Here is a 26796-nt window from a genome sequence, read left to right on the forward strand (position 1 = left end):
TGTGTCTATATGCCTGTATAACTCAATACACAGTAGCTTTGGAGGCACCTCGCTCTCTATCAAGTCTCTGAAAGCCAAAAAAGCTTCTTTCTAAGTACCATAGTGTTGGTGTGAAGTCAGAATCCTTCATTTTCCCTCTACAGATTTCTTCCAGATTCAGCTTATGGCTGGTTCTAATTAAAAGCATATCACGGGAATGGTTCTATTTGCAGCTTGCAACCGATCAAACTGACATGTTTCAGACTTTCAGTACACATTTACTACAAATTCAGAACACAACACAACAGCTCAACCAAGTGCATCCAATCGGAAACTGGAAAAATTTCAGATAAGGGAAACCAAACATGTACTGTAACAGATTCAGATAAGGGGAAGCCAAACAAAATAAGACCCATCCAATCAGAAACTGGAAATATTCCAAGCGTTCTTTTTTACTGGAGGTAATCTCTCTGGACAAAAGATTTTCACCTCGAAGCAGCACCTGTTGTATGTACAGGTTCAGTGCAACGGTGCAGACTTGTTAGCATTTAGCAGCAGCAAGGATTCAGGATCTTGACGAAGTCCATTGGCTGATTCATTCATGACAAAAGAACTGATACAATTCTAGAGTAATATTCATGGAGACAAAAGAACATGCTTGCTTTCATAAGGTCCCTTAACAGAAAAATAGCACTTAACAGTAAGAGAGCACAGTTACATAGATTCATGATTTTGCACTCCATCAAAATGTAACTTCCTAACAGCAGTTTGCGCTGTAGCATCTTGATCAACTCCAATTAAAAGACTAGTGTATCCTCCTGGTTTGTATGGAACAGCCATTGCATAAGGATTTGCAAAAAAATTGAAGTGAGGCATCGTGGAATTAGCATATCCACCTTGAACAAAAGGAGCATCCATGGCTGAAGATGCCCCAACATTGAGCTGCTGTGTGATAGCACAAGAAAGTGTTCATAAATCATGCTTGTAATGGAATAAATTGTGAAAATAGCTAATGCCTTACAATTATTTGGTTTGGCTCAGCACGTTCTTCTCTTGTTCTAGATCATTGTGTTTCAGACCTTCACCTACAATGCAATATATATGATAACAAAATATTTAAAATCAATTTTACACACATAAGCAAAAGGTATTGAGCAGGTCAGTACCTTTCTTCTGGGCACCCTTCCTCTTCTTGTTCCCAGTGTTCTTTTCAACAACATTTTTAATACGTGTCTTCTTTGGACCTTTTATTACTTGAGGAATTTTGAATGATATTACACCATTTAATGGTTCTTGGACACATTCATTTGGAATAGGAGGAATCTCATTGGATTTTTCATGCATCTCACTTAGATAAGTATCCGCTTCCAAGTTCAAGTCATGCATGGCTTTCTGCAATTTATCAAGAAGTTGTTTTGACGATGAACACTTCAATGCAAGAGATGTGGCCTGTCGAGATATAAGTGCAGCCTGTGTTTTCAGATCTGCCTCCTCAGTTCCTGGTTTGTGAATATAAAATCCACTTTTAGCATACTTTGTCCATCTAGGCAGTATATATTGCGATGGCATATTGTATACTCCATTCATATTATAGACTCCAAGAGCATGTTTGCACAATAAACCTGTAAGATATAGTTGTCAATTTAAACAACCTATATTACAGGATACAAAATACCATTGAAACAACCTGTAAGATAATAGTAAACATACCTATGCATTCAAACATCCGGCAAGAGCATGTAATGGTCGAATCTTCAGTATTCAATACTACTGTTGCTCCACGATCAGATTGCATATACTTAACAAAGAATGTCGAGTTTGTCCCCGCAGCTTCCAATAAATCACAAGATAATGTAAACTGTTTTTTAAATTCTTCCTCAAACTCCGAATACATTCTCCTTGTATATGATTCAGCTGCAGTTTTCAACATAGGTAGATTTGGAATGTAGGAAACTGGGGTCTTTCGACGTGACTTAAAATCAGCATCCAACTCATTTGACCTTAGACTAACTGCAACGTTCTCACATTCTACAAGGAGTTCTGAAAGACCGAGTTTCCTACGAAATCTTTTCTTGAAGACATTATTCATACCTTCGCTCCTTTGGGTCGAGTTCATGTCTGTTGTAAAAGAGTCACGGTATACCGCAGCCCACTTTGCCCTCAAAGCATATAGGTTTGACATCCATGAGTTATTCTCAAGGTTGTATTTAGCCAACAAATCATGCCATTTCTGTGTGAAGTAAATCTCTTCCCTGTCTTCGTAGATACATCTTTTGAAATCTGCCCAGAACTTGTTATCTGACTCGTTCTCCGACTTGTCCTCCGACGCATGAATTACATGACCAAGATGTTTAGCAGCATTTAAGCCAATATGCCACAAACAAAGGCGGTGGGCTGTATTTGGGAATACATAAGCAATTGCTGCTGCCATCGCCACGTCTTGATCTGCGAAAATTGTGCTTGGGTGCTTTCCAGACATTGCTGTTAGAAAGGTCTCAAAGAGCCAAACAAATGATTCAATAGTCTCATTGAATATAAGTGCACACCCAAAAATTATTGTTTGCTTGTGATGGTTGGTGCCAAGAATCGGAGCAAAAGGCATTTCAAACTTGTTAGTTTGAAATGTGGTGTCGAACGACACAGCATCACCAAAGCATTTGTAATCCATGATAGACTGACCATCTGCCCAAAAGAAATTTGCTATACGACCATCTTCCTTGTCCACCTGAACCGCATAAAAAAATGTAGGATCTTGTAACTGTTTATTTCTCAGATATTCAGATAATGTTTGTGCATCATTGGCTTCTAAGTATTGTCTGCGTTCACGACCTATCTCATTATAGCAATCCATCTTAGAAAATGGTATTTTGTCTTCCCCTCCGTAATGCTCCTTCATGAAATCAAAAACTTGGGCTGGCTTCATTCCAGCCCGCCGTATCTGCCCAATTAATTTTCTATCTGCCTCTATAACCTCTCGTTGGGACCTCAACTTATGTGACTTATTTGGACTAGCAAGATAATGGTTGTGATCTAATACGACCTTTTGCACTGTCCAAACCCTCTCTTTGCTGATACTAAATTGAACACGAGCATCACAACCGGTCCTTGTAATATCCTTTTGTGATGACTCATTTTCTCGATATCCTTGGCTACTACAAACTAGATGTTTCTGACATAAACTACCATCTGAGCGGCGCTTCGTCTTGCTCTTTCTAACACTGAACCCAACCTATCCAGCATATGTGTTGTACATCTCATAAGCCTTTTCCTCAGATTCAAAAGTCATTCCAATTTTAGGTGTGATCAAATTTTGTCGAGATTTATCAACCACCTCCTGTACATATGAATTGTCAATTAAAGGTGTACTATAACAAAAAAATAATATTCTGTCAAGTTTGTTACTTATATTTTTTTTACCTCATTAGGTACTTCATTCTCCACTGATCCAACATGTTTTATTTGTTGTTCCTCTTCTCCACGATCGCCACCAACAGCATCATTCAAAGGTGGAGCATGTAATCTACATCAGGAAGCGATCGGTGACTAATCGGCTGGCCGGACCTTGACATGGCGATGATCATGATCAAGCGAGGAGCAGCAGCAGCAGTTACCTGAGGACCGACGGCGACGGAGCAGCGTGCGTGCGATCCAGCAGTAGGGGTTCCATCGACGTCGCCATGTAGGTCTTCGCCGCGCCGCCTTCGATGTGAACCGCTGCTCGTTCACCTCCACCGACGTCGCCGTGGCCATCGCCGGGTAGGGCTTCGCCGCGCCGCCCTTCCTCCATGGCCGGCGATAGGAACTGGGAGATGAGTCGACGGGAAGTGATCGGGCCGGGAGAGGCGGCCGCTACGAAGGAAACGACGTGGGAGGCGGAGCCGATCCAATCTGTGCTGCGCTCGATCAATGGAATTTCCTGATCGACGAGGTGAAAATCTTTGGGTGATCCAATCTGTGCAGCGCCCGATCATGAAGCTCGGTCGACAGGGCAAACGATCGATGGGGCAGCGGACGCGGGCGAGCCGACGGAGGAGATCGCGAGCCGACACGGGCAATGGGCGAGCCGCGAGGGAAATCCCTTCAGAAACGAGCCATCGCGCGTGGGAGCGTCTGATGAGAAGCTTGTGGCATCGACGCAGGTGCGCCAGGCGCCCACCCAAGTTTTTGCCAAAAAATCTGGGGCAAGTTTCCTTCAACACCTACCTTTTCTTCTCCCAGTTGCTGTTTCCTCTTCTCTCCCGACGTTCATCTGAAGCATCTACTCCGCCGCCACGACTGATGCTCTTCCGAACCGATAAAGGAAGCTGACCAGTCGTATTCCCTTTAAAAACCTGCCCCCTCCTCCTCTGTCCACCTCCCCAGGCTGCCTTTCCACGGTGCGCCGGGGGCCCCTGCACTGGTATTGGCGTCGAGGAGGTTGCGTTTCAGGACGCACCTCACAAAGAGCGCTCGACGGGCGACAGGAGACGCGTTTCCATGGCAACATACATCCAGCCGAAGGATAACTATTAACTTGGGAAGCAATAGGGATTTGCAATTTAACATTTCCAATCAGGCGGTCACTACAGCTCTGCAGTCGTCTCGCGCAGATGCTGAGCTTGGCGGCGCAGCGACGGAAAAGCGTTGACCTCGCCCTGGACCGATCGAGTTCCTGATAACCCTCCGCCTTGACCCAAAATGAGCAACACTATTTTCTTCCTTCTTTCCGTATGAAAAATGCACAAAAAAAAGTATGAAAAATGCACAAGAGAAAGTCAACTCGCATGTTCGGAAACCAGGTAATTAAACGTACATCGGTGTCCACGCATGCACATCAAGCATGGAGATCAAGCATAAGCATCCGGCACGAGCCTTGGGGTGACCAAGGCCCGGAGCGGCACGGCCTTGGGCAGCGCCAGCCCGAACGTCTCGCCCATGTCCACCTTCTCCTCGCCGTCCGGCAGGCGCCAATCAAACCCCTGCACCAGCGTGCCCAGGAAGTACTGCACGAACAGCATCCCGGCCAGCTTCCCGGCGCAGATCCTCCGCCCGGCACCGAACGGGATGAGCTCGAAGTTGTTCCCCATCGGGTCGACCTTGGCCGCGGGGCCGGACGGCAGGAACCGCTCGGGCCGGAACTCCAGTGGTTCCTCCCACGCCGACGGGTCCCGTCCGATGGCCCAGATGTTGATGAGGAGGCGCGTGTTGGCGGGGACGCGGTAGCCGTCCACCTCGCACTCCTCGAAGGAGAAGTGCGGCAGGCTGAGCGGCGTCGACGGGTGCAGCCGCATGGCCTCCTTGCAGACGGCCTGGAGGTACGGGAGGTTGGCGATGTCGGACTCCTCGAGGCGGCGCTCCCGGCCCACGACGCGGTCCATCTCCTCCTGCGCACGCGCCATGATGGACGGGTTCTTCAGCATCTCTGCCATCGCCCACTCCACGATGATCGACGACGTGTCCGTCCCAGCCGTGAACATGTCCTGCACGGGTTTTCAGCAACCAAAATTGGGTTCCATGGTTATCAACTTGTGACTTGCGAGAAACGTACAGTAACAGTGCATTAACAAAGTAACAAAAGCACGTTATCGTCAACTCTTGTGTTACGTAAACTTTGTTTGCTTGAGAATCTCATCAGTTTGGTGGGTGCTCTCGGTTAACACTGATCCGTCGAAAACGACTTATGTACTCCAGTAAACATCAGTATTGTTTTTGACGTGTTTGATGTTAAGCACTGAGCATATACTCCAGTAAACATCAGTTTATGGCTGGCTGTACCCATCATTTCTAGAGAAATCAAAGGATTAAGTTAGCTACTCTGCACCAACCGACGATTGCGGCTCTGGAGAAATCATCAGAAAATTAAATTAATATATCCTTCGCGCACAACTCATTTTGTCTCCAGGCAAAAAGGGTGCTTTCGATCCGTCAATTAAGTTTGGTCGTGAGAAAAGTAACACTCGTACTACCATGTCTAGTTCCTGGATGAAAAAAGAAAGGAAAATTAATAATTTAACTAAATGATGTACCGCACGTTGTTACGGGAATTTTTAGTTTACACACGCAAGTGAAATTAAGTAGCAATGAAAAAGTATCAAAATTGAAATATATAATGAATTTGTACGATAAATTCTTCACGTAGTGGGGATAGATTGATGAAAAATAGCATGCATGCATGTGAAAAATATAAATTTATCACTGAATAGCTGTGAACAAAAATACGAGTTTCTGACTAAACCGAGTACTGTAGTGATGTTCTATTATTTGGATATAGAAGATTTAAACGTAAGGAATGTGTGTAGCAAGTGCGAGACTTACCTGTATGCGTGTGTATGTGGTGCGTGGCATGTGCACAAAACAGGGTAATTTCAAGACACGGCCGGGATGTTTTGCTATATGCTCCATATATGAATGTCAGCATCTCAATAGCGCATAGAGGTCACACTGTCTAGCTAGGTTTGTGGTTCAAGAGTCGAGACACATGAACTTCCGATCATGACAGTCACGTCAGATATCAAGTGACTCAAATTTATCAAACATAGATGTATCTATGCCTAAAAGTATCTAGATACATGCAATAGAAAATCGCTTAAATATGAGACGGACAGAATATTTGCCAATAATTCCGTGACGACTGATGAGTGCCACTGCCAAAGGATAGTCAGCTAGTAGCACTGTACCATGTGAACAAAAGAAATCCGTTAAACTCTGGAACATGGCCAGAGCGCGGGACCTAGGCTGACGCCGAGAGAGTACTCTTGGTCCGGGTGATTTCTTTGTACTGCCCTAGGCTTGCGAATTTGTAAAATTTGAACTTGCTGTGAAGTATCTTTTAGTCGAGATGGACCAGTTACTCGGCGGTGCTGTTTTCGTAACGGGGAAACCCTTGCTCGGCTAGTCAATCCATGACCATGACGGCGGTGACATCAATGGAGAATGGACGTATCCCACTTTTCCTTAGGCGTTGTGATCAAGGTACTTAACCACCACTCCTGCTCTAGGTTCTTGGATGAAAACCCAAATTTCTCGAACTGAGCGGCGGTGACACTGACAGCTAACTCTCCCGCTTGGGGATGCCTTTGGGGGACGCTAGATCTTCGGGTGAGGGGGTCTTGGTCGGAGGACGGCTGCTGGACGCATGTTGGTCGATGATTCTAGCTTGTGTCGGCGATGTCAGGCCTGACAAGTTCACTGTTTCGATCACTGTCCCGAAAATGGGTTGATAAAAGACGGTGGCGGCTGGTTCTGGACCATGCACATATGGTACACCGTGAGAACTTGCTTGACCGGTTATGCCTTGATATGGCCTTCGGATTTAAATGTTGGGCGGTGGCGTGCTATCAGCTCTGATAATAGTCACTCACTTCGTCAGACTTGTAAGTATAACATGATAGTTTTGGATTGTCGATCGATCTATTCATGTTTCTACACTTGTCAAATAAAGCAATAAAAGATAGTTGTGTGCCTGACGGAGAGGCCCTGATTTCAACCTTTTTTGGGGGTGAAAGAAAAGGAAAAAGGTAAAGTAACCATCACAGCATCAGCTATCACGGCTGGTTTCGATCGTCCTGGAACTGCAAGTGCACCATCATAACATAGCCAGCAACGTTTGTCCGGTCGAGTGCGTTCGCATGCCTCGTTCTTTCTCTATCGCTCCAACCACTCCACTAAGCCGTACGTACCCCACGTACAGTGGCAACACCAAGCTAGCTAGACAACAATACTCGATCGTGTTTGGTGGTTCCCATGTCATGCACACGTACGTCCCGACGATGCACTTGCTAAAAATTTCTGATCGATTACTGGCCGGTCAGGTATTAGTTAAAGAAAATGAAGAAATTAACTACTCATTTAGTTGTTGAGGTGGAAGTGTGGAGCTTACGAAGATGAGGCCCTTGATGTTGACCTCGGTGATGGTCTCGCCTTCCTCGTCTTGGTCATTGCTGGCGCGGAGCTTATCGACGAAGTCCAGCCGGCCCTCGCGGGCGCGCTGGTGCGCCGTGGCGGCGTGCTCCGCCAGCAGCTTGGTGATGAGGCCGTCGAACTGGCTATGCACCCGGCGCAGCTTGGCCTGCACGCCCTGCAGGTCCAGCCACGACAGCGCCGGCACGAAGTCGCTGATGTTGAACATGCCCGTGCCGGTCAGGAGCGACACGATCATCTCCTTGTAGCTGCACGCACGCACGCACAAAATGCAGTCAGTTTCATATAGCAGTTTCATGCATGCAGGAGAAGGGGATTTAATTCGACCTGTTGGACTCGTCGCCCTGGGCGTCGAAGACCCGCTTGCTGACGGTGATCTGGCCGACGATGTTGGCGAGCGCGCACACGAGCAGCTCGGCCACGGCGACGGGGCGCCCGGCCCGGGCCGACTCCGCCATGCCGCGCACGGCGCGCCCGGCCTCGTCGCGGCGCACGCGCGCCCAATCGGCCAGCGCGCGTGGCCCGAGCAGGTGCACGCTGGACAGCTTCCGCATCAGCTTCCACTTGGCGCCGTAGTTGGCGAACACCATGTTCTGGCACCCGTACGTGATGTCCGCGGCGCTGGCCATCGCCGGCCGGTTCGCGAACCGGGCGTCCAGCGCCTTGAGGAACGTCCGCGCGGCGCCCGGGGACGACGCCACCACCACGCCGCAGGTGCCCATCTTCAGGTACATGACCGGGCCGTGCTTCCGGGCCAGCGACGCCAGGCCCGTGTGCGGGGCCGGGCCGACGAGCGGCAGCGCGCCGAGGACGGGGATGCCGGACGGGCCCGGCGGGTGTGGCCGGCGGCCCGAGGTGGTGGTGTGGAGGGAGCGGAGCGCTAGGTGGAGTAAGAGGCAGAGGAAGGTGCAGGAGAGCACGAACGGGTCGGTGCACAGAGCGGCGAGTTCCATGGCAGCGCACGCTCAAGGGGCTAGCTGAACGCGCACGCTCAAGGAGCTAGTGGATCCAGTTGCTAATGGGTATATATAGGGTCGGCCAACGTCGTCTCCGTTTCCTTTTCTTTTAAGATGGAGCTTATCCATACCATTTCTTAGTTAGTTAGTGCTAACAAGTAACAACATATGGTTGTCTTCCAGACGTAATTGGCATCAGCTTGACATTAGTAGTAATATACCACCCTTTTGTTGAAAAGGCACACGCAAAGTTGACTGGCTACGACTCAAATTTACTCCATTATTTCGTAGAGTATCAAGCAAAAGTTGCCCTCTGGTCGAACTGAAAAGCAAGATTACTGTATTTCAGTGAAGCCGGAAAGCGCGGTCAATCCGAAAAGGTGAACCCTGCCTGGGGCTGTGACCTGTGAGGTATGGAGTACGAGCTGTGGAGTGGAGCGCTACTGTTGACTGTTCAGAATTGAGGTCACATGTTTTGTTGCGCTCTGTACTTGTTGCACACTGGGCGGGCGAGGAACGTGTTGACGGGAGTAGGTGAAGGAGGGCGATGGGCAATCCACACTAGTCAGGAAAATGCATGCGTGATAATGCATCGATCTGCGTATGCGTAGGCGACGACGGTGTGTCCCCGTCACGGTTTGGTGAGAGCTTAACCACCCGGTGCGTCATAGTCCATGTAGAATCAATTAACAACACGGCTCATGGCGTGGATAAATAAATGGTGTAGTACTAATTAGATTAGGAGCTATTAGAGGAGAGCTTTCGGTGGAGTCGCTGTGTCGTCAGTCTGTGGATCTCTTCCAGCGCGGAGCTGTGTAGGCTAATCCTGATGCACACGATAAAAGAGAAAATTCATGCTGATTATGAGTCTAATAAGGCTATGCATCAGGTTAAAGTGGTAAGTGGGCACCAGGGAAACATTTGTTTCAATCCATGTCCTCAACTCTGTACCTGGGATCATAATTACGAAGGTCAACAACTCGGTGTCTACTCCGCTCAATTTCACGGTCTTGTGAGGCAACCTTACAAGAAGATGTTTCGGAACTGTCGAACGTCGAAAAAATGCAAGTTCTTTGATTGGTTGCTTGTGCATGACAGAATTCCAACATCTGATGTGCCCGAGCATTGCCCCAACATGCCCGAGACCGCATTTCATCTACGCGTTGTGTGCAACTTTGCGCGTTAGTGTCCAGGAGGGTGTCGGCCGGAGGTTTCGCATGAATTTTTTCAGTCTGGCGACTTGGGATGCACCTTCAAAGACTGTGGAACGTCACTCGAAGGTGGAGATGAAGGGGGGGGGGGGGCACAGCTCTCTACTTGTTCATTCTATGGAATATCTGGAAGGAGAGGAATTGACGTGGTTATAACCAATCGGGTCCTCACATTGAGGATACCCACTGCAACCCGGCTGGAGGTCCATGCATACAGAAGCCCATCACTACATTACCTGAAGCCTGGGTACCTAAACTTGCGGCTCAATACAAGAACAGATAAGGAAACCGACTTAAGATTTAAATACAAATTGTAACCTACCCAAACTCTGCATCCGAGACCTAACCTCCTATTGAAAAGACAAGGAGGAGGAGCCGGGGAGGAAAGATCCAATCTCTCATAGAGGCTCAATCTCATAGAGTACACGCCAGATCTCATTTGCGCACCCTAACCTCCACGGCAATCTTGTAATCTCTCCATTAATAGCAAATCAGACAAGCAGGACGCAGGGGTATTACTTTCGAGGGCCCTGAACCTGGGAAAAATTGTGTTCCATGCATCCTTGTTAGCCGACGAAATCGCCAACACACACGCATGTCGCTCTTCCTAAACACAAGCCCCTCAACTTGGACCTTCTCTCTGCAAACAATGATGTTCCTTAGTTAGTTGTTGTTTGCTTTCTAGCTTGCTTCCTTTTTTCTTCTTCCCCCAATCTCCTTTTGCAATTGCTTTTTTTTCCAGGTTGAGATTTTCTCAACCTCTTTGGCAATGGGTGGCACGCTGTGTTGTTTCATAAGAAAAAACGATTTCGATCACCTGCTCACTCATTACTAAAACCGCCATGTTCTCTCTATGCGAGTATACTGCGGGGACTATAAATGTGCATGGATGGCGCAGTCTGCACATTTCTAAAACCACCATGTTACGCCTCCGTGTGTTGATGCATCAACAGACAAAAGTGATCCTCTGCAACATTTTTTTTTGAAAGGAACGCAGCCATTTCTATTAACTCGCAGACACGGCAAGATCACCGATAACCAGACGGGATACATCGGACGGAAAGTTGTCAAGCCACACCAAGTGTTGAGCCCGAGCACTGCACGATCCTATCGCTGCCAACACATGCGCTGGCATATTGCAGCCCCTTGGGCAAAACAAAACTTTTAGTCAATGAAGGACGCACAGAGACTTTGCTTCTCTGACCATAGCGCCAAGGGGTGCCGCATCATAGTCCGCCGACACTAAAGCAAATTGGAAAGCACGTTGGAGAAATGAAGAGTCTGGCGGTCTGTCTCCACCAAAGTTTTAGTTACCGGGCGGTAATTTTGGTTACTATCCCGGTAACCGCGTTTACCGCCTACCTAAGGGTAAATAGTCTTACCGTGCAAAAAATACCCGTTTTGATTTTTTTTAATTCAAATCAAACACCTAAAGCACGAATATATAAGTTTGTGTCACATTATGGTAGTTATCGAGTTGCTGGCGTAGCGGTGAACCGTAGGGTTTTCCGTTTGCATGGGGAGGTGACTGGTTCGAATCCCCATCAGGCATTTTTTTCGCAAAAGTTTGAAATATTATCACAAAAAAGTGAATTGAGTGGGAGCCGAACCAGGGAACTGGCGGTGAAGAACATCTTGTCACATAATAATTTGAAATGAAATATTTGATTTAAGTTTGTCCGGTAACCATCTGGTAAATCGATGCTTCGTAGCCAAAGCCTTGGTCTCCATAATAAATTTGCCCATGGCCCAAACTGCTCCGCTTAGAGGATAGCATAACATTTTGCTTGCACCCTAGTGCCTCAGGCTGTTTTGCTTCACAAAGCATAAACATAGTCGGAGACTCGGACTCACTCTCCAGTCTCCATACAAAGAGTCAAACACCAAATGCGGCACTCTCCAGCACAAGCATATACAAATCCACTATACAACGGATTCCACCACGTCGTGTCTGAGGGTATCAGCCACTTCCTCGAAACCAATCACACCACCAAGTGGTGAGTGATAGCATTACAAACCGGACCAACCCTTTCCAGCGCACCGACAAGCCAAAAGAAAAAAGAAAAAGAAAAAAAGAAAGTCGCTTCAAGAAATGATCATCAGCAGAGAAAAAATGGAACGGAATTTCAGTATCACCACAACGGTGCTTCCTCACAATTTCTCGTCCATCTCAATCATCAGTGCACATATGTATATTGGTACTATGTTCATACATGAAGTCAAGCAATTCAAGATTAATTGTCATTTTGTGTACATGAGAGCTGTATGTCAGAAATCCCGAAAAATTCCTTGTTTGCCGTTATGTTTCTGGTTGTCGCAATTGTGGCATGCCTGCGCCTGCTCAGAGTATTGTGCACCTGTTCAGACCAAGAGAGGAGAAAATCCGCCTAGCGGAAGGCCATAAACGCCCAATAAGTCCTGGCCTCTCTTCCTCAAAGGCATGCTCTGATTCTGCGCGAGGGCTAGGCTTTCTGCTTCCATCTCTATCAGCACTTGTCACCGGCTCTTCGGAGCCTGCCACGTCACTCACATTCTTGTCGTCCGCTGGTTCCGCACCAACTTCAGAAATCTCTCCCGGTTTCTTGTCAAATAGTCCTTTGAACTGCTTCCTTGCTTTCTTTTCAATTTCCTTTGTTTATGCATCAACTCTTAGTTACAAAATTTTGAACGGAACGAGTTACTCATGTATTGTTGCATACCTGTTCCTTCTGTTTAAGCTTAAGAAGTGCAGCTGTAGCATCAGGCTCTGAGGACTTGTCAACGGTTACCATCTAATGAAGCAATGCAGTTACATACAGCTTAGAGCAGGGCTCTACTAACCAAACGTTTCTGCTGAAGTATCTTGTCACTGACCTTCTCAAAATCTTTCTTTGCATCATCAAAGTCCCCACCTAACATGTATGACATTCCTCGGCGATAAAGAGCTTTCACATGTACAGGATTTGAATCTACCACCTGTTCAAAGAGATAAATGTGGTGTCACTTACCATTGCCTTCAAGTGCCAACCATCGTAATGTGAACCTTGTGCAAATCATATCTAAATACTGCAGAGGCTGTTCGATCAATGTATACGAGGTGGCGGTCTACGGCAGATCTATCTTTTCCCCCCTTTATTAGTTAGTAATTAGCCATACTTGGAAAACATCAGAGCAATTCAAGCTCCGACACTGGCGGTGGTCAGGAGGTTAAGTACAAAGTTTCAATCCACAAGGATAATTATATACAAGACTCATGGTAGCACCTACATGTAGGTCTGCAACAATCGTTTATACTAAGCAAGGATAATTATTTGCCTCTAAACCGAAATCATCAGCTATAGACCATAAAGAGCAGCTAACAAAGTTCCTTTTGGAAAATTACCTTATTGCACGCTTCGATAGACTTTCTGTACTCACCCATCTTCTGGTAGCACGCAGCTACATTTAGATGTAGAGAACTCTGCATTTGTAACACAGAAGGTTCAACATATTATCAGAAAATAACAAGTGAAAAATGATCCGTCAAATGGTCCATAGCAGAATAAGAGCTGAATAAGAGTACTCTTGAATTGGCAAAGATTTTCCCCTCTTCATCATCTTGTGGATGCACGTGGTTATACTCCCTAAGCAACTGCATCCATGGATATAGTGGAACCAAATCAGCAAAATGTTAAAAGAGCTTCTGGGATGGCTTGTTTGACATCTCAGCAACTTCTTATCAACTAAGTTTTGGTATATCATTTCCATGGACAGTAAATTGCATACTAGTTGTGCTGTCTCAATGAACAGACAGAGCATCAAAACAAAATGCAGAAAGGACAAAAAGGATTGGGCAATTGGTTCTCCTGGTGGGTAATGGTTCGCTTAGCACATACTATTTTGGCCTATTTTTAGCTAACTTTGCTTGTGCTTATATGTTATTGGACTTTGAACTTGGATAAAAACCAAAGGGAATTAATATAAACGAGGATTAGACTGGTTACTACTCCTGGCCATATCCTAGTAAAATCTTCCCAAACAGGAACTAGAACCCCAGTACATAGGATGAAACTATGTGGGTAACCATGTTAAGAGAGAGTGTTAATAATTGCAGGAAAGATGCACATATCCAGATCAATTTCGAAATGTAACAAGCTAGCACAATACCGGTGTGTCACCATGTACTCAAAAGATACACTGCATCCTTAAGAAGAACATTGTACCATCATTTATTGTCCCATATCAAATAATATATTTGTTCCCATCTCAATGCTTTGTGCCAAATCAACAGGTGGTGCAGTCTGAAGGTGACGGACCGCCACCAATTGAAATTTTTATAGGAGCAAAGATATGCACCTTCACTGACATATATGATAAATAGTGGTAATTCAATTATGAAACACGTCGATTTATGGCATAACAGTTCAAGTTCCTGTGGAGGGCATACCTTCTCATATTTCGCCTTTGCAAGTTCAAATTTCCCTTCTTTAAATAGTCGGTTACCCTGATACAGAGTTTCTCTTGAAAGTCAGTTGTTTAAATGCATAATGATAATCAAATAGGTAGGAGCTAAGAACTCATTGCATGTAGGCTCGAAACTACTAAAAAGGTCTCAAAATCAATATAAAACTAGACTCAGCTGATAGCCCAAAAAAAATTCTGGATTCTCATATGCTTATACATTTAATAACATCATAAACCACTTGACCCTCTTCAGGCTTGCAGGACACTTGCTAGTTGCTTGCAATCCATTTAACATGTTGCACTACCAAATGTTCACATAACAGAAAGAGTAATTTTCTTGAGTTTCTCATGGTTTATTTTGTATACCTATTTTCTGCAAAAACATATCTACGGTTGGCTTGCCGGGATACAAAATGGCAAGTTTAAAAATAATGCAAATCTGGCGGCATACCGTGTTCTTTATTTTGTCTGCCTCTTCCATGATTTCTTTGAAGGTTAAACCAGTCCAATCCTACATAAGATTAAGATCATGGATGAGAAAAAAGAAAAAGCACTAGTAAAAATCATATGAGAAGCATAATCAAAGAGAAAATACATAATATAGACAATATGAATAATGTCATATGCGACATTTAAGTTAGTTATGAAAAAGCTCAAAAAGTAAGACTAACCATTAACATTTATCGTGAGCGCATACACAACACAAGCAACACTTTACATTACCTTCTTTTGCTATTCAACATAAAAATAAATTACAGATAAATCAAGAGACAATAATCACCAATAGAAACGGTTGTAGTCCATGCAATCACAAACTCATAATAATCATGAAGACTATAATCCAAAACAAGTATTGCTCAACAGAATTGGTGAGGGTAAAAAAACAACAATTAAGCCACGTCTGATCCAAAGAAGTGCACACAATGGTACTATCATCTGAGTTTGCTACCTTGGGAACTTCAAATCCAAGTAGTTCAATTTCCCATCGAACATGAGCTCCTTCAGGAACATTCGCTGGTCTGTTGCAGCCATACCAGATTATTCAGAAAGTCCGTTAAAAAAAATGATTCTAATATAAAGGTTGATACAACCTTGGGAATTTATCGTATGCAAAATCTGGAGGGCAGGTGACAACAGATTTTTCACCAGGAAGCATTAGTCGAACACACATTTCAAAGCCTTCAGGAACCTATGATAGTGCATCAAAACATATGTTACTCTTTACTTGAAAATGAAAGCATTGTTAAGTAGTATTTAACATTAAAGAGATATGTGAAGTTCTAAAAGAGGGAAATAATTACACCAAAGTATAATTATGTGATATTAGAGTCTCATTTTCTCTCTTTTATCTCAGAGTAAATATGTGATAGTTCTAAGAGAGGACAATAAGTATAGAGCCATCAAAAAGGAAGCGAAGCCCTGAAGTCCTACTAAGAGTTAAGACTAGTAGCATACACAAAATTTATAGGTCAATTTCTGAATTGCAAGTCCTTATCTCATTAAGAAACTCAAGTGACACTTAGAAAATTTGAACAGTAGTTAGGACTTAAAGGATTATGTGGTTGAAACAAAATGGTCAGGATTATATTTGTTGTCCATTTGTACACTCTGATAGAAGATTTAATCAAAGTAACATTAATTTATCATTATGTGGAGATAAAAATAAAGATATATGTTTACCAGCCCTTCGCCGGAACAGAACTCCAATGGTTCACCATCATTATCAATTTGTGTATCATAAAATACCGACTTTGGTTCATCAAGGAGCATTCCCTTATAATGTACTCTCAACAAGCTATCATGAAGAGGGCAGTCCATAGGAAATTCACCTGATATTGTTTAGGGAAATAAAGGAGTAGAATAAGTAAGTGTGACATGTAGTATTATAGAAACAGCAAATGAAAACACCATGTACCCCATCAAGATCAGAAATCTACAATGACCACATGTGTGAGATTTACCTATTGAAAAACTTGCCGTTTTTGAGTAAAAAATAAGAGAACAAATAATAAACGGGTTTGTCCAATTTCATAATACTTCATTCTTGTCTGCCCATAATCTAAATTTCAGCCTTGTTTTAGCCCTATTACTTCGAAAAATGATGTAGATGAGTAACTCCATTAGTTCTCTAGTAAAAATAGGACAACAAGCCCTTAAAAAACAGGACAACTAGAAATAGGAAAAATCTAAAATGACAGTAGAAAAGCTATTTAGAAGAAATGTACCATTACATTTATTTACCTCAGTCCACATGTTCTATATCTCCACTAAATGGCTTTTCTACTAATAAAGTAAAACACAGAAATTCTGTAACTGATAAAAAGGTATTTAAATATCCTAAAATCTTGCACAAGTATCACAGCAACCAAAGGACAAAAGAAACAAATGTCCTAGTTATCAAAGGTAAAATCAGAACCGAAGCAGCATTTCTAGTATAGTCCTGTGGTAGACAAATTTTGGTACACTACAAAGGTCAATGGTGTTGAGATTAAAGGGGACATAGGTGCATATCAAGATGCAATACGCTACAAGGTTACCAACCTCTTCCATCAACTACACGGCGCTTTATGAGGCGGCCATCACCAAGCATATCTCTCACCTAATAGTACATCAGGAAGTTGTTAACATGACTTTCAATAAAAAGGAGAAGCCACTTCGTATTACAGTAGGCATAGCTGCAGCTAAAAGAAGGGTGCAATTTCGAACAGATAATTCAAAGCAAAATAGAATACAGCATATACACTACCAGCTACCTGAACCAGTGAATTTTTGTAAAGGCAATTCAGGTAAATGGGAGTAAACTATGATTACATGTTTCTACCATCCCTTACCAAGTCAAGTTATTTTGCAACAAAAATATCAGACATCCATATTTGGAATTATTTTTACCACACTATCATTTTAGTATCAACATCCAGTTTTCTGCTTCTTTAAATCTACCCAAAAATCACAACACACACTGATTCTGGTTTTAACATTATCCAGTAACATGAGCTTCCCAATTTCTTAGGTAAATACAATAGCCACCCAAATATCAAGGACCATGGAGATAAAACATGTTCATAAAAAAGCCTGCTAACAATACAAGATGACAGTTTCTCAGCAGTTAGCTGTGAGGAGTATATGGTCACCCTTTAATCAATTACATAAGTTTTTGGAAATATATCAATTACATAAGTTGATGCCATTAGATATTAATAACGGCGCTGATATACAGGTGACTTTATCTAAAAGCTAGTTATGACTGTACCTGAATAAACTGAACAAGTTCAACTTCAAAATGAACTTCTTCAAGGCCTTCAACTTGTGGCATTAGTGAGGACTCTGTTAAATAGGTACAGCTAACATAAATCGTTGCCTTTTCCTTGCGTACCATTGTTCCAATTCCCATCTCCAGACCTTTGGGTACCTAAACTAAAACAGTAAAAAGGATATTGCATAAAAAACAGAAGTTAGGAAAATCAATGAGAACCATATAAGCTTTTTGTGCATTTTAAATAATAAAATCAGGTAATGAGTTTGCATTGCACAAAGGGTGTCACGGACAAAACCTAAACTAGATGGGCCAAATATACACAACTAATATGTACAGTAAGCACCATGTGTTCTCAAAGAAGATGCAAACTTGGAAAGGAGGTGTTTAGGAAAGTACATAATATATCTAGATCTCACATTCTATTAGATATAGCAGACTGTCACAATGGAAATTTGTTTCTACCAGATCCCCACAACAGTATCACACCCACATTTCACACCTTAATAAAGCCAAATCTACAGCGCTGCTTAATCTAGGACATGGTCAATGTTCCATACAACTATCACTAAATCCTGAGTTTGCTTCAATTCCTATCATGCATGGAAATGGATTAGTATATGCTAGAAATGGTTTAGTTCATCACATACAGCACGGTGTAGCATAGTGTAGAGATACAAAATATGGGAATCTCAAGCATGAACTCACGCTGAATCTAAGGACGGTGCTCTGGGGTAAAACATCTGGTCTCGTGTCATTTCACACATCGATGAAAGAAGTATTTAAAAATGCATAATTAATATCATTTTCTCCTACAACATGCAACAAGAATTCCGCTCACCTCAGATTTACCCAAAGTAAAGAAGTAGGGAACTTCTTTACTGTGAAGAATTTCTTTTCCATCTCCTGTTCTTGCAGTTATTCTGGAGATGAAAAACAAATGCGCCCTAGTTAAATTTCGTAAGAAGCCAAGAAGTAATAACATCATAGAATGAATATATAAATGCATCTTTTACCAAGCTGTTGAAATAGGATATTGTCATGGTCTTACAGCCGAGGGACACCAGGGGCCAAGGCAGCAGTGATTCGCGGCTAGTTATCTCTCTAAAATTTGTTAGATTAGTTTCCTTTTGGTACTATTGAATTACTTTGAGAGTTAGCTATCCCCATATAAGGGATATCATGTAAGCATGTAACCATTATTATCAAGCAGAGAAGGTGATCCCTGACAGCTGAATCCAGCTTTCGGTTGAGCCTGACAGCTTGTTTTGGCGTTGGAGCGCCAGCAGAACTTATTCTGCATGCTCCTGCTACGACTATGAGGCCTCCTTTCACGGTGCTTTGCGCTCTGACTACTGGAAGCTGATCTGGAGATCACGGACACCACGCAAGATGAAGTTTTTCTTTTGGCTCACTCATTTGGTCGCTACTGGACTGCCAACAGGCTTGAACGTCGCGGACTTCCACATGAGCTGGGCTGCTTCCTTTGCGACCACTGTCAGGAAACAATTCAGCATTTGCTGGTTGACTGCCCTTTCCCGCAGCAGGTGTTGTTTGACATTCTCCCGTGGGTCAGAGCTCCTCACAGTATACTGGCTCCAGGTGAGAAGGTTACGGACTGGCGGCCATCTGCCCACCGAAGGACCCCTAAACGGCTGCGCAAGGGACTCGCCTCCCGTGGAAACAGCACAACAAATGCATGTTTGTTCTAGCAGAAAAAAAAAACAAATGCACGTTTGAGAAGGCCAGGCCGTGCATTCCTTCGCTGTTGGCTAGAATCATGGAGAAGGCAACACCCTGGGCTAGAGCGGGGGCTTTAGGTCTAAGGGTACTCCTTCCTTGATCATAGGTGTCCACTAATTTGAATCCTTTTACTTGTCGAGTTTTATTTCCATATGGTGTACCCAGCCTCAATCAAGGCTTGTGAATTTTTCTCTGCCTTCCCGACGAAATGAAACACAAGTGCCTTTGCATTTTTCTCAAAAAAAAGTAGGCTGAAGTTGATAAAACAAAAGGAGCCCTACTCTAACCATTGGGCAGGAGCAGTTGCAACTTCTTTGCACCTTCTAAAAAAAAGTAGGCTAAAGTTGATAAAACAAAAGGAGCCCTGCTCTAACCATTGGGCAGGAGCAGTTGCAACTTCTTTGCACCTGCTGTGCCCCAAGAGTTTACCTCTGACTTGATCGTCTCTACGAGACCGAATACGACTAGGGTATCATTGCGGAAAAATACGCGTGTTCCTTTGCTTCGAAATTGCTCCAGTGCATCAGCATAGGGTGCCACAACAATCGTTTTCCACCAGCGGGCAAAGTCTTCTCCAGCGGCTGGAGGTGGTGCCGTGGATCTTATCCATGACAGATACTTGAACCAAACTTATCATGAGAATTGAGAAGATGCTGTCGACGAGAAGGTGGTTCATTGTCTCGGTGGTGCGATAAACAGAAATTAATGTCAGTTGATCAAATGCAACTTAGCGTGTAACTCTTCCTTTCCTTTCTGTGAAATTAGGCATGACGTGTGCGCATCACCAATTGCAATTATCCCATTTCGATTTTCCAGTAACCAAATTACAGATGTCAATTCTGGCTAGCATTTAAGCACAAAGATAAAGTAACAGCCACGAAGAAAGACCTGAATTTGCATTAAGATAAATATTTACCGAGCTGTCACTTCATATGGTTCTCTAGGTGTTTCCCATCCCTTGCCTTCCTCGACTATCTGCCACATTCAAAGAACAATGGTAAGTTTACCACAACGCTTATTTACTTGATCTCTTACTACACAACCAACAAAAGGTAAGTCTACTATGGCAGTAGATGATACCAATAACATCTGACAAAATCCAGAAAATAATATATGAATCCTTTTACTGTGCTAAGTTTGCAAAGCACCAGAATTATCTAAACAGATACTCCAAGCATAGACAAAATAAGAATTCAAAATCGTAACTGCAGAAAAATGAACATATTTGCTACAATAGCAAGTCTGTTTACCTTCTTTACAACACCTAAATCCTCAGCCACGACCTGAAAGAGAGAAAACAAGAGTTAGTAATTAATGCAAACACAGCAAAAAAATGATGTGCTTAAGTAATCATTGGCGCTTCTTCAACATGGTGGTTAGTCATTTCTCTTTGAGGTTCTTAAGTTTCGGAAATTGGAAGCAAATGGTGCTCCTGACTATCCATGATACTGTCATATGCCACCATCCGTGTTCTTTTAAACAGCACCCAGGGTATTGTTGATTTATTTGGAAATGCTTCAGGACTGAAATGCAATCTTATCAAGAGCTTGGTTACTCCAAATCAGTGTGATGATGATCCTTTGGCATCGATCATCGACGATCTTCAGTGCCAAGTTACCCAACTTTTCCGGTCAAGTATTTGGGTCTTCCACTCAGCATTACGAAGCCAAAAGGAAAGATTATAATGAAATGTGAGAGAAAGTTTGTGCTAGATTAGCTGGCAGGAAAGCTAAGATGCTCTTGCACGGAAGCAGACTGGTGTTGTTCGCAACTATCCACTCCGCTCTGCCGATTCACCATCTACTGGTTCTTGATCCTCCAGCTTGGGTAATTACGACAATTAATAAACTGAGAAGGAGCTTATTATGGAAGGTTACAAACGCTGCCAACAGCGGTCATTGCTTAGTTAATTGGGACACAGTTTGCAGGCCAAAGCACTTGAGGGGCTTAGGGTCGTTTTGCCTTTTGGCGGTCGTTGTAGCTGTTTTAGCCTTCTTACAATAATTATATGCAGTTCTCCTGCATGTTCTCGAAAAAGATTATTGAACCAACAACCTAGATGGTAAGTTGGTAACATAAATAATCAACAACCATGAATGTTATCAGTACGGCAATGGTGCACACAACAATAGGAGAGGATACATGATCTCATTATTCAGAAACTGCATCGGCTAGCATATATGAGGGTTTATTAGTTGCATTAGCCAGCGTACATATCATGTAATTTGATTAGTTTCATATCCCGTAGTTAGTTTTTATCATTCGTATGGTCTTTTTTAGCAAGGGAGTCTATTGCTTGGAGGGACCAGCAAAGAATAAGAAAGGCTTTTCTAATCTCTCCCTCACTAACCCAATAGGCCTTTTAGCCTTTACCATGGCACGGAACGGATTTACCAGTGACTAGATGAGGGCAAGCACACTGCCGTGGTCATCGGACTCTTACCCAACCATACCCATGAATCCATGATGGTTATTTGGGTTTCGAGGATGACATGTGAAATCGCATGATTACGCAATCCAAAATCTGGATGAGATGACTATTGTGTTGGGCACAGAGTCTTAATTTGAAGCCATATCACATAAAAAACAATCGATTCAGAATTAGAAAATTAAACTGTACAGCAGCTCAAACTCAAGCCAACATGACTAACCTTGGCTTTAAAGAAGTCCAACATCTCAATCTCAAATTGAAGTTCAGCGTCCTTTGGGAAGCCATTTGGAGCTGTGACTGGACAATCATCCTCCGCATAGTGTATTTGCGGCTCCATTTTGAACTGAAAAGATAGGTGTTTGCATATTGTGACATGTGTATTCTGAATCGTTGCATTCTCAAATGAGTACAGGCTCATTAGTACAAGGCTGTTCCTTAATTCACTAAAATTTACGACTACCATCCTATTTAACAGAAATACCATAGCAATTTCACCCTTCAGCATTGTTGGAAAGCCTTCAGCAAAGCCAAGAATCATTTTGCTCTTCCCTAACACAAATCTGAGTGGTATTCCTTTACCTGTTATAATAAAAAAAAACAATGATTACACCCCAGTACCCTGGGCTGACCGGCTGACTACATAAACAAACCAGACAATGATATCACTGCTGATACATTCATGTAACAGTGAACACAAAATACAAAAATCTCACAAAAGACTACATCGTTATCACATCTAATGTGTTGTTCTGGAGGATGAAAGGAAGCATACTGTAAGTGCTTTTGTAGGAGAATTAGCATTGAACTTATTTTCCCATTGTTTGGACCATGCACAAACATTCAAATTTCAGCTGCTAAGAAGACACTGACACTACAATAAAGACTGAAAATCTGTAAAGACTTGTAACACATGAACAAACTGAATACACCTCTCTGCATTGTAGGCTTGTAGCACCAAACTTCTATGAAGAAGATAAGACCATGTTGAGTCCAGTCCAAAGCATGCGCATGATGTTGGAAAGAACATGTCGAGTCCAAAGCATCCACATGGTGTTTGAAAACTAAAATATGGTAAATATGTAGTGTTAAGTGCTGAAAATGTTGCCTAATCACCTCCATGCTCCCTTCTTGTAGAATTGACAACAATGCCATCCATCGTTCGAGTAGTGCAATGAAGAACGACCTGCAAAATGACTAGAATGAGCAAAGGTTTTGACCGCCAGATGTGCCCGTCTCTGGCTCTCTGCTATAAAAAAAAGTGATATGATATTGTCTAATGATGGTCGAGACAGCCATTATCAGGGGCAGAAAAATGTAAAATCAGCATAGTAAATCACAGCATCCTATATGCTGGAAGAATTTCAGGACCTTAGGGCATAGCTGTACGCCTGTACCCAGGATGTGCTAGCAGGCCCAGCAGACTACCTTTGAGAAATAATTGAATGATCAATAGCACCTCAAAATTTGACCCATAAATACCATCTTTTTTGAATGAATTGATGGATATTGTACAAACCGATGATGCACTCAAATCAACTAGAATGAAAGGACTTCTTAATTATTCAACACTAACATTACAAGTGCACCATTCGGAAAGAACCACCTTACTAAGATAGAGAAAAAACATCTACTACGCACATTTTTCTTGAGGCATCCACATTACCAAAAAAGAGAGAGAAGAAAACCAACGATATAGACAGTGCGCTGTTCCGAAAACAAGAACACATTTGCTGTGTTTTCATTATGCTAATCATGCGACAGAGTGGTAAAACACAATGCTGTGACTGTTGAGGCCTTGGATTCAAGTCCCCGATGTCATTCCTTAGAAAAAGATAGGTAATTCCTCCTACATAATCTCATTCTTTACTACGACAGCCAGAACACTTGTAAAATAATAAACTTATGTGTGTGGTTGCTTCAAATTAGTAAATGAATAAATTATGCTTGCATTACCTTTTTAGGCTCACAAGTACAACTTTTCAATGGAAGCAGTCAGTTTGAATCTCAAAATATCATTTTTTTAAGGAGGTGGTACCCCTGGACTCTGCATTGATAGAACATCAATGCACACAGCCATGACAATTTATTAATAAGAGCTATCACAAAAGTTCATCTCACTGCAGGCACACAACCTGATCATGCATTACAAAGCCTATTACTAAATCGTCATACATATCAGGTAAGCAGATCACTCGCTACCATCTTCAAATGACTGCACCTAGCAGCCAAATCAGCGGGCCTGATAGACGTAGACAGATGAGCGAGCATCGAGTTAAAACACTTCATGGAAACCATCCCTAGGAAATTTTTCCACATAACACCGATATTTTGTCATGGCCACCTTTCCACGATGTAAAAGTAGAGATAGTCCTCACTGGAAAATCCATAAAGTTGTAACCCAGCCAGCCCTCCCAATGTCACAAACTTTAGCCTCAATGAACATGCATAAGTCATCACATCATTCCGGGCAATCGTTACTAGATTCTCACTTTTCAATTCAATGTACTTCTTTCAAGTGTTCATAACTTGGACAAACAGCAGCGGCTGATCTCTTAAGGGCATTATGAATCCGCAAAGTCCAAGGAACGTAAGAATGTAGAGTTTGATGCAGGACACCCTATGTCACAACATTTTTGCAGAAAATATAGCTTTGAGACAAAGGGTGGAAACTGGTTCTGACCTGATGTCCGTCTGCAGGGGTCAAGTCGCCGCTGCCTGACCGGATAACCGCCTTCATCAAACTCCCAGGAGTAAGCTTCTCCCTCCTGCGGGCACGAACATGGCGTGAATAAAAGCCATTTGTAACCTTCTCCATTAGTACCAAGTAGCTAAATCAACGAAGAAGAAAAAAACTGTCGCCGAAAAAACACTAAAACCGTCGTCCAACAAATTTCGCTCGACAGTCTTTCCAGCAAATTCTCTCGCGTCAGTTCCTGACTTCTCGCCGTAGATTCTCTATCCTTCCTAATTGCCACAGGGAGCGGACGGGGAGGGGTGGGAATAGTGCTGACCTCTTCTCGGCCGCCTCCTCGGCGGGCGATTTCTTCTTCTCGGGAGCCGGCGGGAGGTCGCCGGCGTCGTACTGCGACATGGCTGGAGCTTCTGGAACAGAGGGGCTCGCGGACGGCTTCGAGATGCGCTGGTGCGGGGGTCGATCGATCGATCTCCGCTGTGTGTTTAATGGCGGAACTGGGAGCAGTTGAGCCGTTGCGGTAGGAGCAGCGGTGCCCACCTAGACTAGGCTCCAACACGGGTTGGACTTGGACACTGGGAGAAGGCGAATCACCTCCGACTCGTCAACGGGAGGCGGAGAGTCCAAGGAGGAGACGCGCTCCCTCACGCCCACGGGCCCCTGGGCCTCCCCCTTCACGGGCCAACAGCTCACGGAGCCGACAACGTATCACAGCAAATCTGCGGAGCCGTTGGATTCGGCATCGATGGTCCCACCTAACTTGAGCCCATCCTCATATCCATTTGTCTGTTAGACTGTTACAGAGTGCATTTTCCTTTCAAGTCGCCCCCAAGCGCCACACCAGCGCGCATGCTCATCATTTAGGCCATCCGTAATAATGGAGCCGGCATTGACCTTCCATGCCATTTAGCGAATAACACATGTGATATGTTGTGTTTTTTTTATTTTACTGTAAATGATTTGTTAGCATTAAATGCGATGTACGATGGTAAATATGTCAAATCTTAGTTGATTCTTTCTAAAGAGTTTGAATCTTACGAAAAACGCACTCTCCTATTTTTCTATTTGTTTTTAGGAAGCAGTTCTGATTGGTACATCACCGAAAGTCCAGCATTTGGCTCTAGCGATAAGCCTGCCTGCTTGGCTCACTCGATTCGATTAACCAGAAAGTTTACATTTTTCTACGTAAGCAGCTGCTCTATAGGACAAAGATCCACAATTGGACGGCCATATTTCACCTGGGTGCAGGGTCGGATGGTTGCAAATGTTGGTAACATGAGAGAGTCCGAAGAGGGCTTAGTTCTCTTGTCCTAAAAATAAACATAAAATATCTCAGTGTCCGACCATGCTTTTTCTCCTTACACGTGCTTCTCTTCGATCTTTTTGCTTCTCTTGCAATTCGTTGTAGTCGCAGGAGTTCCAAATCTGGAGCTTTTCTGTTGGTGATTTGATCCATGCATTGTTTTCTTTCGGTGAATTCTATAAAATAGTGCCCCACTTATTGTCGGCCAGTCTAACAGGAATTGCAGCAGCAATATGCTCCCGTATGGCACCTCAATGATGGCCACTATCATGGGAGTGTCGCAGCTCAGCTCAGCGTTAGTCAAGTCCCCGTCTGCAATTAATGTCCACGCCAATCGAGCGGCAAAGAAGATGCCTTCTTCAAGCAACAAGATGGAGTTTGTGTGTCACGGTTTTGGGTGTGACGTGACTCCATGTTTGTGATGTAGCATTTGATGATCCATGAAAGAGTTGGTGATTGAAAGAGCACCAAGGAAGATGAAGGATATCAGCGTTTTTCTCTTGCGCTTACGTCGCAAACGCGTTGCGCGTCGTCAGATTTGTACCACATGTCTCCTTTTTGCTCTAGTATCTCTGGCTCTGTTTATCCTCTCCCCATCGATCTCTCCCACTCCCACGCTGCTCTCTCATCCCTCTCTACGTGACTTCTCTCTAGGAATCCTCTCCGCCGTGCTGCCCCGCTTGAGATCCTCCTTCCTGCCCCGCCTCCTCCCTCGCTAGCTCGCTGCTCCTCCCACGGGCACTGGTCAAACTGGGAGCGCACGGCCGGGAGGTTCCCGGAATGGAGGAGGGAGGTGAGGAACAAGTTGAGGAAGACGATGGAGTGCACGCGCGGGCTATGCTGCCGCGGTCGGCATCGAGCAGGCTGCGCTCAGCGTCGAGGTGTCCAGGAGGCCGAGGTGGCACGC

The 26796-nt window shown here is 43.9% G+C and overlaps 2 protein-coding genes across 3 annotated transcripts; both read right to left on the reverse strand.

Moving 5' to 3' along the window:
* Window positions 1-4646: 4646 nt before the first annotated feature.
* Window positions 4647-8896, reverse strand: LOC100842616 (flavonoid 3',5'-hydroxylase 1). The gene is made up of 3 exons (XM_014897854.2): window positions 8206-8896; window positions 7838-8126; window positions 4647-5438 (listed from the first exon to the last, which is right to left on the reverse strand). Exons 1-3 carry the CDS (start codon window positions 8829-8831, stop codon window positions 4806-4808), a joined length of 1548 nt encoding a protein of 515 aa, XP_014753340.1. The 5' UTR covers window positions 8832-8896; the 3' UTR covers window positions 4647-4805.
* Window positions 8897-12144: 3248 nt separating this feature from the next.
* On the reverse strand, window positions 12145-25201 carry LOC100836065 (peptidyl-prolyl cis-trans isomerase PASTICCINO1). Of its 2 annotated transcripts, XM_003557779.4 has the most exons (20): window positions 24906-25201; window positions 24575-24659; window positions 23008-23077; window positions 22376-22473; window positions 22115-22237; window positions 20714-20746; window positions 20380-20438; window positions 18562-18643; window positions 17718-17876; window positions 17009-17066; window positions 16148-16296; window positions 15559-15656; window positions 15417-15486; window positions 14919-14978; window positions 14451-14507; window positions 13587-13655; window positions 13407-13484; window positions 12899-13000; window positions 12745-12816; window positions 12145-12674 (listed from the first exon to the last, which is right to left on the reverse strand). In XM_003557779.4, exons 1-20 carry the CDS (start codon window positions 24983-24985, stop codon window positions 12387-12389), a joined length of 1890 nt encoding a protein of 629 aa, XP_003557827.1. In that variant the 5' UTR covers window positions 24986-25201; the 3' UTR covers window positions 12145-12386. The 2 variants fall into 2 exon arrangements, with proteins under 2 accessions (XP_003557827.1, XP_024312878.1); XM_024457110.1 differs by lacking the exons at window positions 23008-23077; window positions 24575-24659; window positions 24906-25201 and adding an exon at window positions 22824-22938.
* Between the last annotated feature and the right edge of the window lie 1595 nt (window positions 25202-26796).

This window comes from Brachypodium distachyon, chromosome 1, assembly GCF_000005505.3.
Source record: "Brachypodium distachyon strain Bd21 chromosome 1, Brachypodium_distachyon_v3.0, whole genome shotgun sequence".
NCBI classification, from domain to species: Eukaryota; Viridiplantae; Streptophyta; class Magnoliopsida; order Poales; family Poaceae; genus Brachypodium; species Brachypodium distachyon.

Bases quoted from the DNA above. Each gene is read 5' to 3' on its own strand.
- LOC100842616 (XM_014897854.2), bottom strand. From the start codon at position 8,831: ATGGAACTCGCCGCTCTGTGCACCGACCCGTTCGTGCTCTCCTGCACC. The intron at 8,127-8,205 runs GTCGAATTAAAT...GCGTGCGTGCAG, and splicing joins CAGGGCGACGAGTCCAACAG to CTACAAGGAGATGATCGTGT. The intron at 5,439-7,837 runs GTAAGCTCCACA...AAACCCGTGCAG, and splicing joins ACATCAAGGGCCTCATCTTC to GACATGTTCACGGCTGGGAC.
- LOC100836065 (XM_003557779.4), bottom strand. From the start codon at position 24,985: ATGTCGCAGTACGACGCCGGCGACCTCCCGCCGGCTCCCGAGAAGAAG. The intron at 15,487-15,558 runs GTTGTATCAACC...TGGCTGCAACAG, and splicing joins GCATACGATAAATTCCCAAG to ACCAGCGAATGTTCCTGAAG. The intron at 13,656-14,450 runs GTATGCCCTCCA...CCATGGATGCAG, and splicing joins CAAAGGCGAAATATGAGAAG to TTGCTTAGGGAGTATAACCA.